This window comes from Eublepharis macularius, chromosome 2 (assembly GCF_028583425.1).
Source record: "Eublepharis macularius isolate TG4126 chromosome 2, MPM_Emac_v1.0, whole genome shotgun sequence".
Classification (NCBI taxonomy): domain Eukaryota; kingdom Metazoa; phylum Chordata; class Lepidosauria; order Squamata; family Eublepharidae; genus Eublepharis; species Eublepharis macularius.
In genome coordinates this window covers 198,486,167-198,501,955 of record NC_072791.1, presented here as the reverse complement: position 1 = coordinate 198,501,955, position 15,789 = coordinate 198,486,167, and the positions used below count along the sequence as shown (strand labels likewise).

At 43.0% G+C, this 15,789-nt stretch overlaps 1 protein-coding gene across 1 annotated transcript in view; it reads right to left on the bottom strand.

Moving 5' to 3' along the window:
- The window catches only part of MYO3B (myosin IIIB), a 307,149-nt gene that overhangs the window by 84,941 nt on the left and 206,419 nt on the right, over positions 1 to 15,789 (bottom strand). Inside the window, 1 exon segment of the mRNA XM_054972682.1 lies at positions 5,814 to 5,922. Coding sequence (XP_054828657.1) covers positions 5,814 to 5,922 — 109 coding nt within the window.

Below are 15,789 nucleotides of genomic sequence, written 5' to 3'. Positions count from 1 at the left end.
AACTAATTCTTTATTATTTGGTAGAGTGATGATTTTTTACTAAGTGGTTACTATTTTTATTGTTTGTGTACGATTTAACATCATCAAAAGTGTATTTTATGGAAAGTCAATCCTATCACCTCTACCTACAGAAGATGTATTTGTGTTATGTATTTTTGCATTGAAAAACTTTTTACTCGAAGTCTGGTCTATTTCCCCAAACATTTTATACCACAAATCTCTTACAACTATTTTTCAGAATGGTATTCTTTGTACAGCAACATAGATGTGAGAAAGGAGAGATTTCACCACGTCATCACAGCAGGTTCTCAACTCCCACATTTGTCCACAACTCTGGGAATCAATTTTCCTGAGAGTGGAAAGGACTGCGGGGGAATAGAGAAAGCAGAGAATATCCACAACCCTTGCGCAAACAGATCACTGGATCCAAACCCTAGAGCTGGACTTACACTTTTCTTGTAAGTTTCACTGAATGCAGTGGAACTTTGTGAACAACCATGTATAGGATTGGAATGCACCTGTCTCTCCTTTTTACATACGCTGTATCCCTCATCAGGGTCTCATGTCTCTGCTTTTACTTGCAAAAGAATGGACATGATTAACCTATGAATCATTTTACTTGATATTATTGTGCAGCTGCTTTAGTTGCCAGAAATGCTGTACAATCCACTGCATCTTCTTATTTTTTTTTAAAAAACTATTTCCATCAATCCTTTCAAGTCTGCCTTTGTTAAAACAGAAGCGCTGTGGCTTCCTTTGATCTGGTGTGGGAAAAGTTTTGCATGTGCTTAATGTATCATATTCTTTGAGGCATCTATTAGATCTTGACAGGTACAGAGAGCTGCATTGTAATGCTTTGTTTAGAGATATTGTAGAATAAGTCAAAATGATAAATGCTACCATCACGTGAATGCAAATCATCAGCTCCCTTTTAGAAAAGGCCACTTACACAATAATTGAACCACAGAAGAAAATCTTCTTTTGTGTCTACAAACTACACTCATAAAGAACAGCAAACCAATCAATTTTCCAGCAACAGAGAAGTCCCCAGATTCTGAGAAAAAAAACCAGGTATATTAACTTTGCTATAAAGTAAAGATTCCTACAGAGAATCCTTGCAGGTGGAAACACCAGTCCTAAAATGTTTAGTACTAGGGACATACTATTACATCAATAGATCAAATAATAAGTTTTGCACTGAAGGCCTGTGACAGACAGAATTTAGTCTTTTATCTTATATAAAACACCGTAACATCTTCAGGTGCTACTGGACTTGAATCTCACTCTTCTGCTGAAGACCGGCATGTCTTACCCACCTGTAACTCCTTCAGTAATCCTTTCACACTGTTTACAATTCTTTATTTTACATTTTTCATAACACTCCCTAGTATGCTACTCAATCCCATCCATGCATGTTTACTTGGCATATGTTCTACTAGTTTTGATAGGACTTACTCCTAAGTAAGTGTGCATAAACCTGAACATGTGCAGTGTAAACCAGCTTGGTGTAGTGGTTAAGAGCACAAGTCTCTAATCTGGAGAACTGGGTTTGATTCTCCAGCCAGCTGGGTGATCTTGGGTCAGTCACATCTCCCTCAGAGCTCTCTCAGCCCCACCCATCTCACAGGGTGTTTGTTGTTGTGGGGATAATAATGGCGTTCTTTGTAAACTGCTCTGAGTGGATGTTAAGTCATCCTGAAAAGTGGTATATAAATCGAATGTCGTTACTACTACTACTACTACTACTACTACTACTACTACTACTACTAGTAGTAGCAGCAGCAGCAGCAGCAGCAGCAGCAGCAGTAGTAACATCCTTCTAAACCCACTGGCTTCAATGGATTTAGAAGAGTGAGGGATATACTGCAAGACAAATACAAATAACCAGAAATCCTCCATCTTATCATCACAACAACAACCCTGTGAAGTAGGTGAGAGAGTGTGACTGGCCCAAGATAACCCAGTGAGCTTCCGTGGCAGAGGGGGGATTCGAACCTACCATACCCTAGTCTGACACTCAAACCACTGTACCAGGTTGGTTCTCATAAAAAAGCACAAGAACAAAGTCAGGTTCTGAGAAGACAGCATTTGAGAAAGAGCTGAAATCCTGATCAACTTAACTTAGAAGCAAGTTGAAATCAGTGGGATTTGTTTCTATCATCATCATGCAGCTAAGACTGGGGTGTCTGGCTACAGCCCCGCATAAGCAAATACTACTGTAGACAAGGATTTAGAATGGACGTGTGTGCACAGCGTAATAACCCACTCAGTGCACTGAAATGATCCTTCAGTACTGGCATACGTTCCAGAACAGCTCCTCTGATATGACATCTAAACAAGAACTGTAAGCATTTCTAGTAACGTTGTTTTGAACCGTTTCCCATTAAGAAATTTTAATGCAGACAAAAATCTCTCTCTCTCTCGCTCTCTCTCTGAGGACAATGGAGTTGAGCCAAAGACTGTGGTTGCACTTAATGGTTAGCAGAACCCTCCTTGTGTTCTGCAAGCCAGAAACTGTGGGAGGTTTTGTCCACTCTGAGCTTTCCATATCTTCACAAATAATAGCCATAATAGTCTTTCTCACTTGAGCTGATGGTTTGTTTTTCTACCCCCATCATAGTTTTCCATTGTGCAATGTCAAGAACTTGCTATTCTGCCCATTAACTCAAGTCATAAGCATTTCAGGCCTCATAAGCATGACTTTACTCCTTACATGATCAAGCACCTTGGCAATCGAGATAAGCAGCACTTGGCAAAAGCGTAAATTTCAAAAAGGTAATAAAAAACAAGAGTTTTCAGAAATCTAAATTACCGAATGAGAGGTAAAAATAAACAGGAATCTAATGCCACCTTAAAGATTAACGTTGTGCGTATGTGTGTAAAGTGTGTGGCAAGTAGCAGCCGATTTATGGCAACCCCAGAGGTTCTCAAGGCAAAAGACAAACAGAGGTGGTTTGCCATTGCCTCCCTCTGTAGCAGCCCTAGACTTCCTTGGTGATCTCCCATCCAAATACTAAGCCGGGCTGCCCCTGCTTAGCTTCCAAGATATGACAAGATCGGGGGGCACTAGTTTGGGCTATCAATTTTTTTATTCCAGCATAAACGCTAGACCCTACTTCTTCAGATGCATTTGAAAAAGTGGTCCATGAAAATGTATGCTGGAATAAAATGTTGTTAGTCTTTACATATATTGCTACAATTTCAGACATTACGATCGCATGTAGAAGGAGCCTACCAAGTGCATGTAATAAGAATGTTGCTACCCGCAAACCATGTTGTGTGAACAAAGGCAACATGCGCATTTACCATACACATACAGCCTTGTTACACATGAAAATGAACTCTGAAAGATCTAATGATCAGTTTGTGCAAACCAAAGTTGTATGTGTATGGTAACTCCATGCACTGCCGCTGTTCACACAACGTAACATGCACATGTTATCAGGAGGATCATGGACAGCAGCACGTACCTCTGTTATGTATGGTTGGCAGGCTCCCAGTTGCCATGACAGCAACATCTGAAAAGGTCTCTCTAGACTAATACAGCTGTCCCTCTAAACAAGAGGAGATATGCTTCAAGGACTCTACTGAAAACTGAGCAACCCAGAAAGCTATAAAGCATCAAGTTTCCAGAACACTTGGTGCCAGCACGGAAGTTGCCCAATCTGGCTACCTATTTGCTGGCATTAAGTGTTGCAGTCAGATGGCAGCTGCTAGTTCACAGGGGGAACTCAATTTCCAAGGGTCACAGGGGCCCAGTTTGGGTATTTACCCCATTGGAGGTTGCCTGTGTAATGACAAGTTCTACACGCAGCTCCTCAAGGGGCAAATAATGCACCTCAGCAGCCATTTTGAGCCAGAAAAATGGCACCAGAAGGAAGGCTAAACCCCCTCCTACCCTGCCCGGTTATCCCAAAGCAAATCCGGGGTCTATGTAATTGGAAATTGAGTTCCCATGGGGAACTCATAGCTGTTGTCTGACTGCAAGTCCGCATGGTATCACATGCTAAATGATATGTCTAAGTTTGGCCCTAAGTCCCTCATGAAACCAGGACTTTCCTCTGAACATCTGGTATTCTCAGTTCCCATTAGAGTCAATGGTAATTGCATACTGAAAACTACGTCACATTGACAACGAGCTCAAACCAACTATGCAAGGATAGCATCCTGCACAATACCACACAGTACAGCATAGGTGCATCCAAGAACACTGGCAAGGCCCAGATAATGATGTGAAGTCATGCTGAGTAAATATGCTTAGAGGCCTCCAGCAAGAACCAGTGTGGTGCAATGACTACAGTGGTGGACTAGGATCTGGGCAATTCAGATTCAGTTCCCCACGCTGCCATGGAAACTCGCTGGGTGATGTTGGGCCAGCCACACATTCTCAACCTAACCTACCTGTGGTCCCCATCAGGGCATCTAGAGTACAGGATGTCCTGTAGAGGACCAGCAAGGTGGGGCTTCACAGCAGGCTCTGTTTCAGCTGGACTTTCATACAGCCTTTCTTGTGTAGATCACATAAGTTGCAGGTTCAGTAGCAGGATCCTTTGTTAAAGTTAGCGGCCGGGTAAGTTACACTTCACTGTCCTGCCTTTCAGAGGTTCAAGTTCAGTCCAACTCAACTATGCTACCATATGGCCCTTCCCAACCATAGGCCCTGCCCTCGCGGCTTGCCCACATTTTGCCTTGCCAACTCAAGGGTATTTCTTCCCCCAAGAGTGATGCCCCTACAAACGCAGGCTACCATGGTGTGATGTGGGGTGCTTGGAAAGACCCTCCTCATGGTACGCTCCTGACTGGTTCCCAGTTCCCACCAGCCATAGAAGCTGGGTTGCTTCCCAGCACTTTCTCACACTCCTCTTGCCCCACTGACTGTGGAGAGGAAAGGCTGTCTGTGACCACCTGCAGTCACACCATCTCACAGGGTTGTTGTGAGGAAAAATGGAGGGAAGGAGAATGACGTAAGTTGCTTTGTGTTCCCACTGGGGAGAAAGGTGGGATATAAATGAAGTTAAATAAAGCAAGTAAACTGCAGTTTGCAAGTGCTTCCGCAGAGTAACTTCAGAATAATGTGTTTAATATTAGGAATCCAATACATTGTCCATTTCCAAAGGGCCAAATGATGTTTGGTGTTCCTAAAAAGTGGCCATGTGACAGACAAGAAGCTAGATCAGGGCCAGCGCACTGCGGAAAGGATGGGGCAATTGTTTTTCTTCTGCACAATTTTCCTAATTATAAATGACCTTCTCTGGTTTGCTTTAAATAAGGAAAACAAGACAGGTACCCATATTGTGTCTGCCTCTATCCTTACAGAGGCTTTAAAGCAGCCAGATGGAAAGCATTTTTGACTGGGGAAAGAGTATGAGGACAGAGTTAGTCCCGTTCCCCAGCACTGCAAGTCTAGCTTAGATTACACTTTGCCTCCTCCGGGCGGGGTGGGGAGAGGGGAAGCTGTTTCTTCAGGGCAAAAGTACATGACTGGAAATGAATCATGAAAACACAATGAACCAACTGGAGAAGGATTTTTTAAAAAATAGTTGCTAGTGTTTACAGAACGAGGGGCTTACCAAAGGCCATACATTACATTTTTAACCGTACACCTAAAAAACAAAAGTGTGAAACATGTGGGTTCTATTCTACATATCAAGGAGCTGGGATCAGCTCCCTGTTGTGTGAATATTCAGTGGCATACTTGGGCTTGCTGCCATGTAATGTGTGAAATGCCGCAAATGAGACAGTTCAGAAGTTCTTTGTTTCTACGTTCCCACCCCGCACCCACATCTCACTAGATAGAAAACAAGCATACTCACCAATTTCCCTCACACCTGGAAAGAAAGCTCGCTGACTCTGTATCTGTTGTGTGGTTAATGCTGATTTTCATCCTTGAATAATTTCTGCGAGCTAAATATCCCCTGAAAGCTAAGCAGATATTAAGAACAATAAGGAGATGGTGTAGTAGCCCTCCTTGAACTTCACCAGCAAAAGAACCAGAAGGGACAGAATCCTTATACAAACGTTCAAAAATGACATATTTGTTAATTAAATCCAGTTCTGCAGGATCTCAGGAGACTGAAGCTTGATTTACTGAGCCTCACCAACGACCACAACAGAAACCTGCTCCGAGGATAGTTGCGGAACAACTTTAGCAACAAGCACCACTAGTGAGATGGAAACACCATTCACTTTTATGTGGTTACAAAACGCTTTTCATTAGGGATGGACAAGGAATGAGTCAGGGTGAACCCAGATAGAGATCTCACAAAATGGTGTTCCCTCCCCCACCATTTTGGTAATCTCTTGGGATGCCTCACAAGAGGGGTAAAAGTGTTCTTTCGGTAAGAGAGGTGGAGAGCGGCATCTTCACAACAGAAAAAGTAGATGAGATGCTAACGAAACAATTCTTGCTCTCCTTCATTCTGCAGACCCGTCCAGCTTTTTTAAAGAGCTGCCCCACAAGCACACCTGGCTGCAATTTTCACCAGCTACAAGAAGTGCTACTGCAGTGAAAAAATCACTGCAACATTAACTCACACAGTTCTTTCCACATGCAGCTGCAGGCGTGTGCTTGCCAGAGAATGATCGTGTGGCAAAAGATCCACTGCAAAAAAAAAAAAAGCCACACACACAAGCTCTTCAATGGTCTCAGGCCAGGGTACATTACAAATATACCCAGCACAGGTTTGAGGAAGACATCTATCTTGGGGAGAGGTTGTGGCTCAATGCTTTGTATGCAAAAGGTCCCAGGTTCAGTCCCTGGCATCTCCAGTTAGAAGGATCTGGGAGGAGGTGACATGCAAAACTTCTGCCTGAGACCCTGGAGATCTGCTGCCAGGCTCTACTGGCCTTGATGAACCAATGGCCTGATTCAGTATAAAGCAGCTTCCTGTGTGGGCCAGACACACTTTGCATTAGGAATTAGCAGCGAATGGGCTTCGATTAAATGTACAGAGCCAGCCTAAGCACCCTTCTAAGACTGCTGAGTCAGTTCGCAGGGAGGGCGGGGTATAAATTTGATAAAATAAGTAATTAAATAAAATAATGGACTTAGAAGGGTATGTGGGGATGATGCTTGGGTTCCCCATTGGGGAACCCAGAAGCATTAAGAGACATGTAGAAAGAGTGATGGGGCAGCAAGAGGACTTGCTAGCAAACTATTTTAGGGAATGGTATTGCGGCTGTTACTAAACACCCTCCACTCTCCATCCAAGTGTCTTTTCACATAGAGGTTTTCCTGCAGTTTGGGTGCTAACTTGCAGCATTTCTTCTTCTGAGCTTCCTCATATCCAATATTAAATTCAGTATCCTCAGTCCTGACTGGTTGATTTTACTGTCCTTTGAGCTTCTATCATAGAAAAAAGGATAACCTATCTCAAAGGGATCTAGATTTTCCATCTCTCCTTTCAGTAACCAATCCTCATCTTGAACGCCAATATGTGCGTTAAAATTCCCAGCAATTATTAAGTTAGCCTTGGGAGAAGATCGACTTAAGAAACTTAAAAAGTTCCCCAGTCGAATCAAACAACTTTTGACCTATCATTACTTCCTCATGTCCTTGTTTTCTATTGGTTCTCTTTCCGTGGTTTCTTTGTTGTTTCTCTGAGCTACCTCTAGTTGAATCAAAAGCAACAGCAAAGCAAAGCATATGTACTTACACTAGTGGCCAAAATTGTGGGAAAAGTACATTTTTGAGGTTTGATGGCTCATAACACCACTTTTTTTGGAGTAATACCATAAAATTATATATCGATGGAAAGATATATAATGTTCAATTATCTATATTCTATCAAATGTTATAGCCAAATAACCAGGAAAAGGAAGCACAACTTGCTTAGGTTGATATGAAGTAGCTTTCCTTCATTTGAATGTAGCCAGTGAGCATGAGTCTTTAGAGAGCCAATCAGGTGTCATCTTGTTTCGGCAACGAGCCAATCAGGTCACAGTAGGATTCAGCTATTGATGTCATGTATTGGAGCTGAGAGGAGGTCATTTGTCATTGTGTTATGTGATTGCTATCAAGTTGGTTGGTTTGTTTTGTGTTCTTTCATTTAGTGAACATGTAAAATGTAATAAAATTAAAGAAATGGCACAAAGAGTTGACTGGTCACCCAGAAAGCAATGTAAAATAGTACTATTAAGTGAACAAGGCTACAGTTATCAAGAAATTAGAAGAAAAATTGGTGGAAACTTAACCAAAGGTGGCATTTCTAAATTTTTGAAGAGGTATAAGGCAACTCAGTCACTACAAAACCAGACTGGTAAAGGCAGGAAAAGGTGCACACAAGCAAGGGATGATAGAAGAATTGAGAGACTGAGCCTAGTGACAGAAGAAAATCATCGGGGTGTATACAGAACAAAATGGTGCAATTCAATGTGAAGTTGAGTGCAAGGACTGTTCGGCGCAGACTGGAGGAATTTGGTCTTAATGCTAGAATTCCACAAAAAAAACCCCATTGTTATCTCTCAAACAAGGGTTGAAAAGATTAAACTGGGCTAAAACCCTTGTTAACTGGACAGCGGAACAATGGGACAGTGTTATTTGGAGTGATGAGACCAAAATCCCCGTTTGGTAGTGATGGCATAAAATACGTGAGAAGAAGAATCGGAGAAGATTTGCATCCTGATTACATTACACCTACCGTGAAACACCCAGTTAGTGTTATGATATGGGGTTGTATGACATCAAAAGGTGTGGGCAGAATTTGCGTGATAATTGGCAATATAAATGCCCCAAAATACATAAATGAAATACTTGAGCCCAAACTGAAGCCTTCCACACGTGATCTTTTCCAAGATAATGAAGCATTTATATTTCAACAAGATTCAGCTCCATGTCATGTTGCTGCTGTGTGCAAAAAGTGGTTTCGAGATAATCATATTCCACTGTTGGAATGGCCTGGGAATAGCCCAGACCTTAACCCCATCGAAAATCTATGGAGCCAACTAAAGAAACTGGTTAGTGAGAAGCAACCCAGCAATAAAACGCAATTAATAGAAGCAATAACTCAATTGTGGTTTCACATTATAACAGCAGCAGAACTAAAAAACTTGGTTCACTCCATGGGAAGGCATTGTAAGGCCGTAATTAAAGCAAAAGGTTACCCAAGTAAGTATTAACTGACATGGTGAGAATTGTTGTATAACTCATTTTTTCTATGTGTTTCAATTTTCTTCTTTATAACTACTGTTCTAAAAAAATTTCCTTCATAAAAGTTATTGCATTACATTCTTGATTAAATTACCTTTCCATTGATATATAATTTTATGGTATTACTCCCCCCAAAAGTGGTGTTATGAGCCATCAAACCGCAAAAATACACTTTCCCCAAAAGGTTTCCACAATTTTGGCCACTAGTGTACAGTGCAATCCTAAGAAGAGTTACTCCAATTTAAGCCCATTGAAATCAATGGGCTTAGACAGGAGTAATTCTTCTTAGGATTGCACTGTTAAAAGTGCTCCAAGCAGGAACCCCAGAAATACTTCATTGGAGCAGATAGATAGATGTAAAATATATTCTCTGCCGCCACCACTCCACACGCACCAAATATAGACAGAATATATTGCTAGTGAAGGAGATGGGGAAGGAAAGGCTGAAATCAGGAGGATGATCCATCACAGCCATTTGCCTTGCTGACTATTCCTGGTTTTGACACTAAGCACTTGGCTCAAGGAGTGTGAAATTAGCAGACACACATTGCGAGTGCCCCAGGAACAATCCTCACATCGCCAAAGAAGAATGATTACCAGCTGCCACGTTATTTTCACCTTACGCATTCAATAATATTCTCAGAATCATCGTAATAAATGTATCCGATCCCGGTCTTCACATTGCTAACGATGCGCACGCTCCAAAAACCGTAGACCCGAAATGGACACAACATTCACATTATTGGTCACTCTGCTTTAAATGGTATATGCTGCTTGCATCCTTGCAGTATCGATATTGACATAAAATAAGTCTCCCCTCAGCTTCAATGGACAGCAAGTCAAGATTATTGTTACCTACAGGAGCCTGGTGTTGTGCACTCAAATAAAATGTGCTGAGGCACATAGATTATCCACAAAGTTGCTCAAATTTGGGAGACAAAAAAAAAAAAATTGGGTCATTTTTCTTCCTATCCTCTCCAGGAGAAAACAATGCTCCAGTGAGCCGCAGACCATAATGCAGAGACATTTTTATGGGGGGAGCAAACGGAGATGAGAAATCACTGGGCAGCGAGAAATGTTGTCCCTTCGTTCACAGTAATAAATGGACATATAAAACAGTGATTCCTTCCTGAGAGAAACAATTATGCAATTCCAAAGTCTCATCTAGCATAAAGCAGCAAGAAATGTTGAATCCCAGTGAATGGAAACTCAAAATACAGATTTCAAACTGTCCCTATATTTGACTAGAAGTCTTGAGGTCTGAGAGTTCCCCTCATGCTTCAAGAAGGGATAAAACAAAGAAGAAAGGCATCACATATGAGCCTGCCTTGCTCTGACTCAGACTGCCAACATCAGTCAGTACTGTCTAATCAGACTGGCCATGGCTCTACAGAGCTCTTTCATATCACCTCCTATCTTTTAATTGGAGTTACTGGGGATTGAACCTCGGACTTTCTGCATGCAAAGCAGAGGTTCTTTCACTGAACCACAGCCTCTCCCCCCGATGATGATGATAATAATAATATTTGATTTATACACCATCCTTCAGGACAACTTAACACTGACTCAGAGTGGTTTACAAAGTGTATTATTATTATCCTCACGACAATCACCCTGTGAGTGTCAGGTTCAGAATGCTGTGTTGTGCTACTTCGCTTAACCGACTCCATCTTTAATCCTTTCAGTGTTTAAGTGCTTTCTCCACAGGTGCCAAGGTTCCCAGGCAGCTATCTCACAGAAGAGGATTGTTTTGGCTACCGACGCTCCACCAAGAACCGGCCTTGGGAACTTTCACTATCCGGACTTCAAAGGGAATGTTTTGAGAACTATGGGGGGAGGTTGGGCCTTCTGTGATCTGTTACTTTGTACCTCATGCTTTGCTAGTCATTGGTAACAATGCATATGTACCAACCTGAATATTGCATTCAGGCCAGTGGACTATAATGATCTTTTTCTTCATTAAATGCTTTTTGGAAACAATGGACTATTGTCTAATTGCAGAAGGCAGACTGGAGTAAGGATATTATCTAGCCACGGTTCTGACATTTTGTTACCAATCAACTTTTCCAACGCCTAAGCCGGATCAGACGGACTCCAAAGCTGTCCCAGTCAGGGATCCTTTGTTTGACCCGTATGCCTCTCCCGGCTCTCAAGGTTTGGAATCCCTTGAACCTGTACCGCGGGGAGACAGCTCCTCGGTTACAACGATTTATACCCTCGCTCCCAGCAATGCAGATACGCGGCCTAGAGCCACAGCCGCGCCACTCTTCAACTTGCCCACCCCGACGCAGTGGGGTGCAAGGCCAAGGGAAACGAGGGAGCGGAGGGCCAGCACAATGTTTACACAGCTACAGTTGGATAGCCGGCGCAGTTTGGAATCCATACCCGAGCAAACCGGTGGCCGACCGTGGCTGTTTTGGAACAGGACGACCGAACAAACGGAATGGGAAACGTCCCGCCGTGGCGCCCTGAGTTGGGATTATGCGGAAGTCACCCCGTGGTCGGGGCAACAAGATGTAAGCGAGCACCAATGGGTGCAGCTCCAGAGCCGGACGATTGCCATTGACTCAGGGATCTCGGCAATCACTGGTCTGACGAAAGGAGTGTTAGCGGCGAGATCTCAAGAGGAACAAGGGTTAGAAACACCCTTGCCGTGGCAGCAGACGTTAACCACGGGACCGCCGCCCGAAACTATACCGACTTCACAGACGATGGGAGATGTGGGGTCCACGGAATTACGGGAGGAGGAAACTACGGATAGAGTACAGCTGTTGGAGAACAGACTCTTAAACATGGAAGAAAGTTTGGCGAATGCCGTCCACCTGCTGTCGGTACTAGTGGCGGGAGACAGAGGTCGTGTTCCGCCAACTGGTCTACCTGACATCAGCCAAAGTTTGGCTAACCTGCAAAATCAACTGTGGCCGCAACAGCCACCAGAGACGGGAGACGAGGACTCGGTCACCGGGGAAGGACCCTGCCCAGATGATCCTTGCCCCGATCAACCGATTGTACCAGGAGATGTCGGCACCGGCGGGGGAGGTGGAGAGCCATGCCCAGAAACAGACGGACAATCAGAAAAAACTAATCAGATATTAGAGCAATTTCTACGTTGTTACATTAATTTCCAACAAGATAATTGGTTTGACTTGCTACCCTTGGCAGAATTCTCATATAATAACAGCGTCCATGCTTCCACGGGAGAAACTCCCTTCAAAGTCGTCTATGGCTTCCACTTCAAACCATTTCCGTTTGAAGCGCTCCCCCCTCCTACTACAGCTTCCAAAGACGTCACCGAATGGTGGGGGGAAGCAGCTCAACAATGGACTCAAATCAAAAAACACCTCGACAAGGCCAAACAGGATTACAAAAAGTACGCCGACCGCCACCGTGCGGCGGAATGGGATTTACAACCAGGCGACCTTGTTTATCTTTCTACGAAGAATCTGAAAGTAACCCAAACCAGCCGCAAGCTCGCATTAAAGTACCTGGGACCTTTTCCTGTTCGCAAAGTAATCAACAAAGTGACTGCTGCATTAAATTTACCAAAGAATCTACGCCACGTACATGATACCTTCCATGTCAGTTTATTGAAGAAAGCCCCTCCTGCAGACCAATGGCACACCCGTGCTCCTCCCATCCCTACATTAATCGATGATCAAACCCACTATGAAGTTCAACAAATATTAGACTCTAAAGTAAAACGTAATCGGTTGTTTTATCTCATCAGATGGAAGGACTTTGACTCTGGGTTCAATGAGTGGGTGAATTCTGTACTTGTACACGCTCCTAGACTAGTTAAATCCTTTCATTCTCGTTATCCACATAAACCTGGGGGGGAAGCATCTTAGAGGGGGCAGAATGTCAGGTTCAGAATGCTGTGTTGTGCTACTTCGCTTAACCGACTCCATCTTTAATCCTTTCAGTGTTTAAGTGCTTTCTCCACAGGTGCCAAGGTTCCCAGGCAGCTATCTCACAGAAGAGGATTGTTTTGGCTACCGACGCTCCACCAAGAACCGGCCTTGGGAACTTTCGCTATCCAGACTTCAAAGGGAATGTTTTGAGAACTATGGGGGGAGGTTGGGCCTTCTGTGATCTGTTACTTTGTACCTCATGCTTTGCTAGTCATTTGTAACAATGCATATGTACCAACCTGAATATTGCATTCAGGCCAGTGGACTATAATGATCTTTTTCTTCATTAAATGCTTTTTGGAAACAATGGACTATTGTCTAATTGCAGAAGGCAGACTGGAGTAAGGATATTATCTAGCCACGGTTCTGACAGTGAGATGGGTGGGTGCGAGAGCTCCAAGAAGTTGTGACTGGCTTCAAGCGGAGGAGTGGGAAATCAAACCTGGTTCTCCAGATTAGAATCCTGCCGCTTTTAACCACTACACCAAACTGATGACAATGAGACAATAGTGGTAGAGAAATGCAGGAATAAATTAACAAAATTTGCATCTATACCAGAATGGTCCAAACTCACTGTTTCCTGTATAAAAAGCCAGATAGTATGAAGCTATAGAAATTTGTCTGCCTAGTGGCTTGCAGGCAATAATTTGGGAGGCATATCGAGTTCTCCTGTGTTCCCCTCAATGGAGCCAGCCATGCTTGCAAAGGAGAGAACAGCACCAAGAGGACCCCTTGTCCTCCCTCACTCCAGCCCCTGTGCACAGTAAGTAATGTAACTCTTATAAGTTGTATGAAAATAATTAAAATTGACACTATTTACAAGCTATAGTCAAGAGTTTCAACCCAGAGGTCTTCATTAATAATATTGCACCATCTTCTACAAATGGAATACAAAATTAGAAAACTAGCCCCACAAAACTGACTTCAATACTATTTCATTTCACTCTCTCTGTAAAATGTTGAAATACTATTGATGTGTTTAAGTCCTCTGGATCAAAATCTATTTGATTTTAGCATGTTAGTGTGGTGCGTTTTTAATACCTGTTATAGGATTTACGTTAATTATGTTTAGATTTTGAAGTGTATGATAAATTCTGTTTGAGAAATTCTTGAGTTTGGAGTAGTTTTATTTACTTAACGTATTTTCTTTATTTGGATTTCTCCTACATCTTGACTGTGTTTTTGTCTCTTAAATGATCCATCTCCCAGCACCTTGGCCTTAATCCAGTAAAAGAATACAATGGCTGCTTTTAAATGCAATTAAAGACGTAAAGAGACCTGATTAAGGATCTTTGGTGCCTTGCCTTGTTGTGCTCTAAAACTCATCCATTCTCTGCACCAGTTTTGTTGTACAAATGCGTGTTTGCAAACATATACTCATCAAGACAGCTATCCATTAAAAAAAATCTGAATGTGATCCTATTGATAGTTTAAGCATGTATGTTTATCTTTTATGTTTATTTCATTTATACCCCACCTGTCTCCCCAATGGGAAACCAAGAAGCTTTGATAGTTCTCTTCTTTTCCATTTTATCCTCACAACAACCCTGAGAGGTAGGTTAGGCTGACAGAGTATGACTGACCTGAAGTGACCCCGCAAGGTTCCGTGGCAGATTGGGGATTCAAACTTCTCTCTCTAGCTGCAATTTTATAATAGCTGGACATTAAAAGCTGTGTAAACCCTAGGAAGATCTTTTCTTAGGAGAAAGGGAAGGTATTAGAATGTAGAATGATCCTATCCATGGAAAGGAAAGGAAGGGAAATGCACATACAGTACATGTTTTCTAAGAATAGTGTTTTAACAGTGTTTTCATGTGAGCTTCGGAAACTTTTAACATCAGAAATAAGCCTGGATCCAAAATACTGAAATATTTTATAGCAGATTCCAGATGTGCGCAATCTTCCAGATGGCTGCAACTGCCCCACATTCCAATGAATCCGATGGTGTAACTTCTCTGAGTGAAGAGCATGCAATTGTTTGACATTTTAGGCAAGAGCTGAAAGGAACAGATTTGATCCTTCTTTTAAATCTTTGGAAGCTGTGACCTCTTTCCATGGAAATCCCCCCAGTGGAGCTGCAGATGGGGTAGGGCTGTGGCTCAGTGGAAGGGCATCTGCACTGCACGCATAAACTCCCTGCTTCAATCCCCCGGCAAAAGGATCCAGCAACAGGATCAGGTAGCAGTTAATGTGAAAAGAGCCACTGCTGGTCAGACCAATGGTCTGACTCAGGGCTAAACTGCATATATTTCACATGCGTTTGCTGCAGGGACTTACAGCCACACTTTAGCTGCTCTCAACACTGTGTGAAGTCACTGCAGGGAACTGATTGTACTGCAGCCCCACAATGGGCCAAATAGTGCCCACCATGGACTCTGGACCTTTTCAGCTCTGGAAAATGGTGTGAGTGGGAAGGCAGGAGCCCCCCCCCTCCCACTCTGAGCACCCAGTCTGAATTGGGCCCCTGCAGTGCTTTTACACAGAGTTGCTATCAGGGCATAAGAAGAGCCCTGCTGGATCCAGCTAGTTCAGTATCCTGTCTCACACAGTGGCTAACCAGTTGCTATCGAGGGCTAACAATGGCGTATAGAGTCCGAGGCCTTCCACTGAAGTTGCCTCCTGGCACTGGTATTCAGAGGTTCAATACCTCTGATGCATCTGACGAAGAGAGCTGTGGCTCTCGAAAGCTTATGCTACAATAAAGTTGGTGAGTCTTTAAGGTGCTAATGG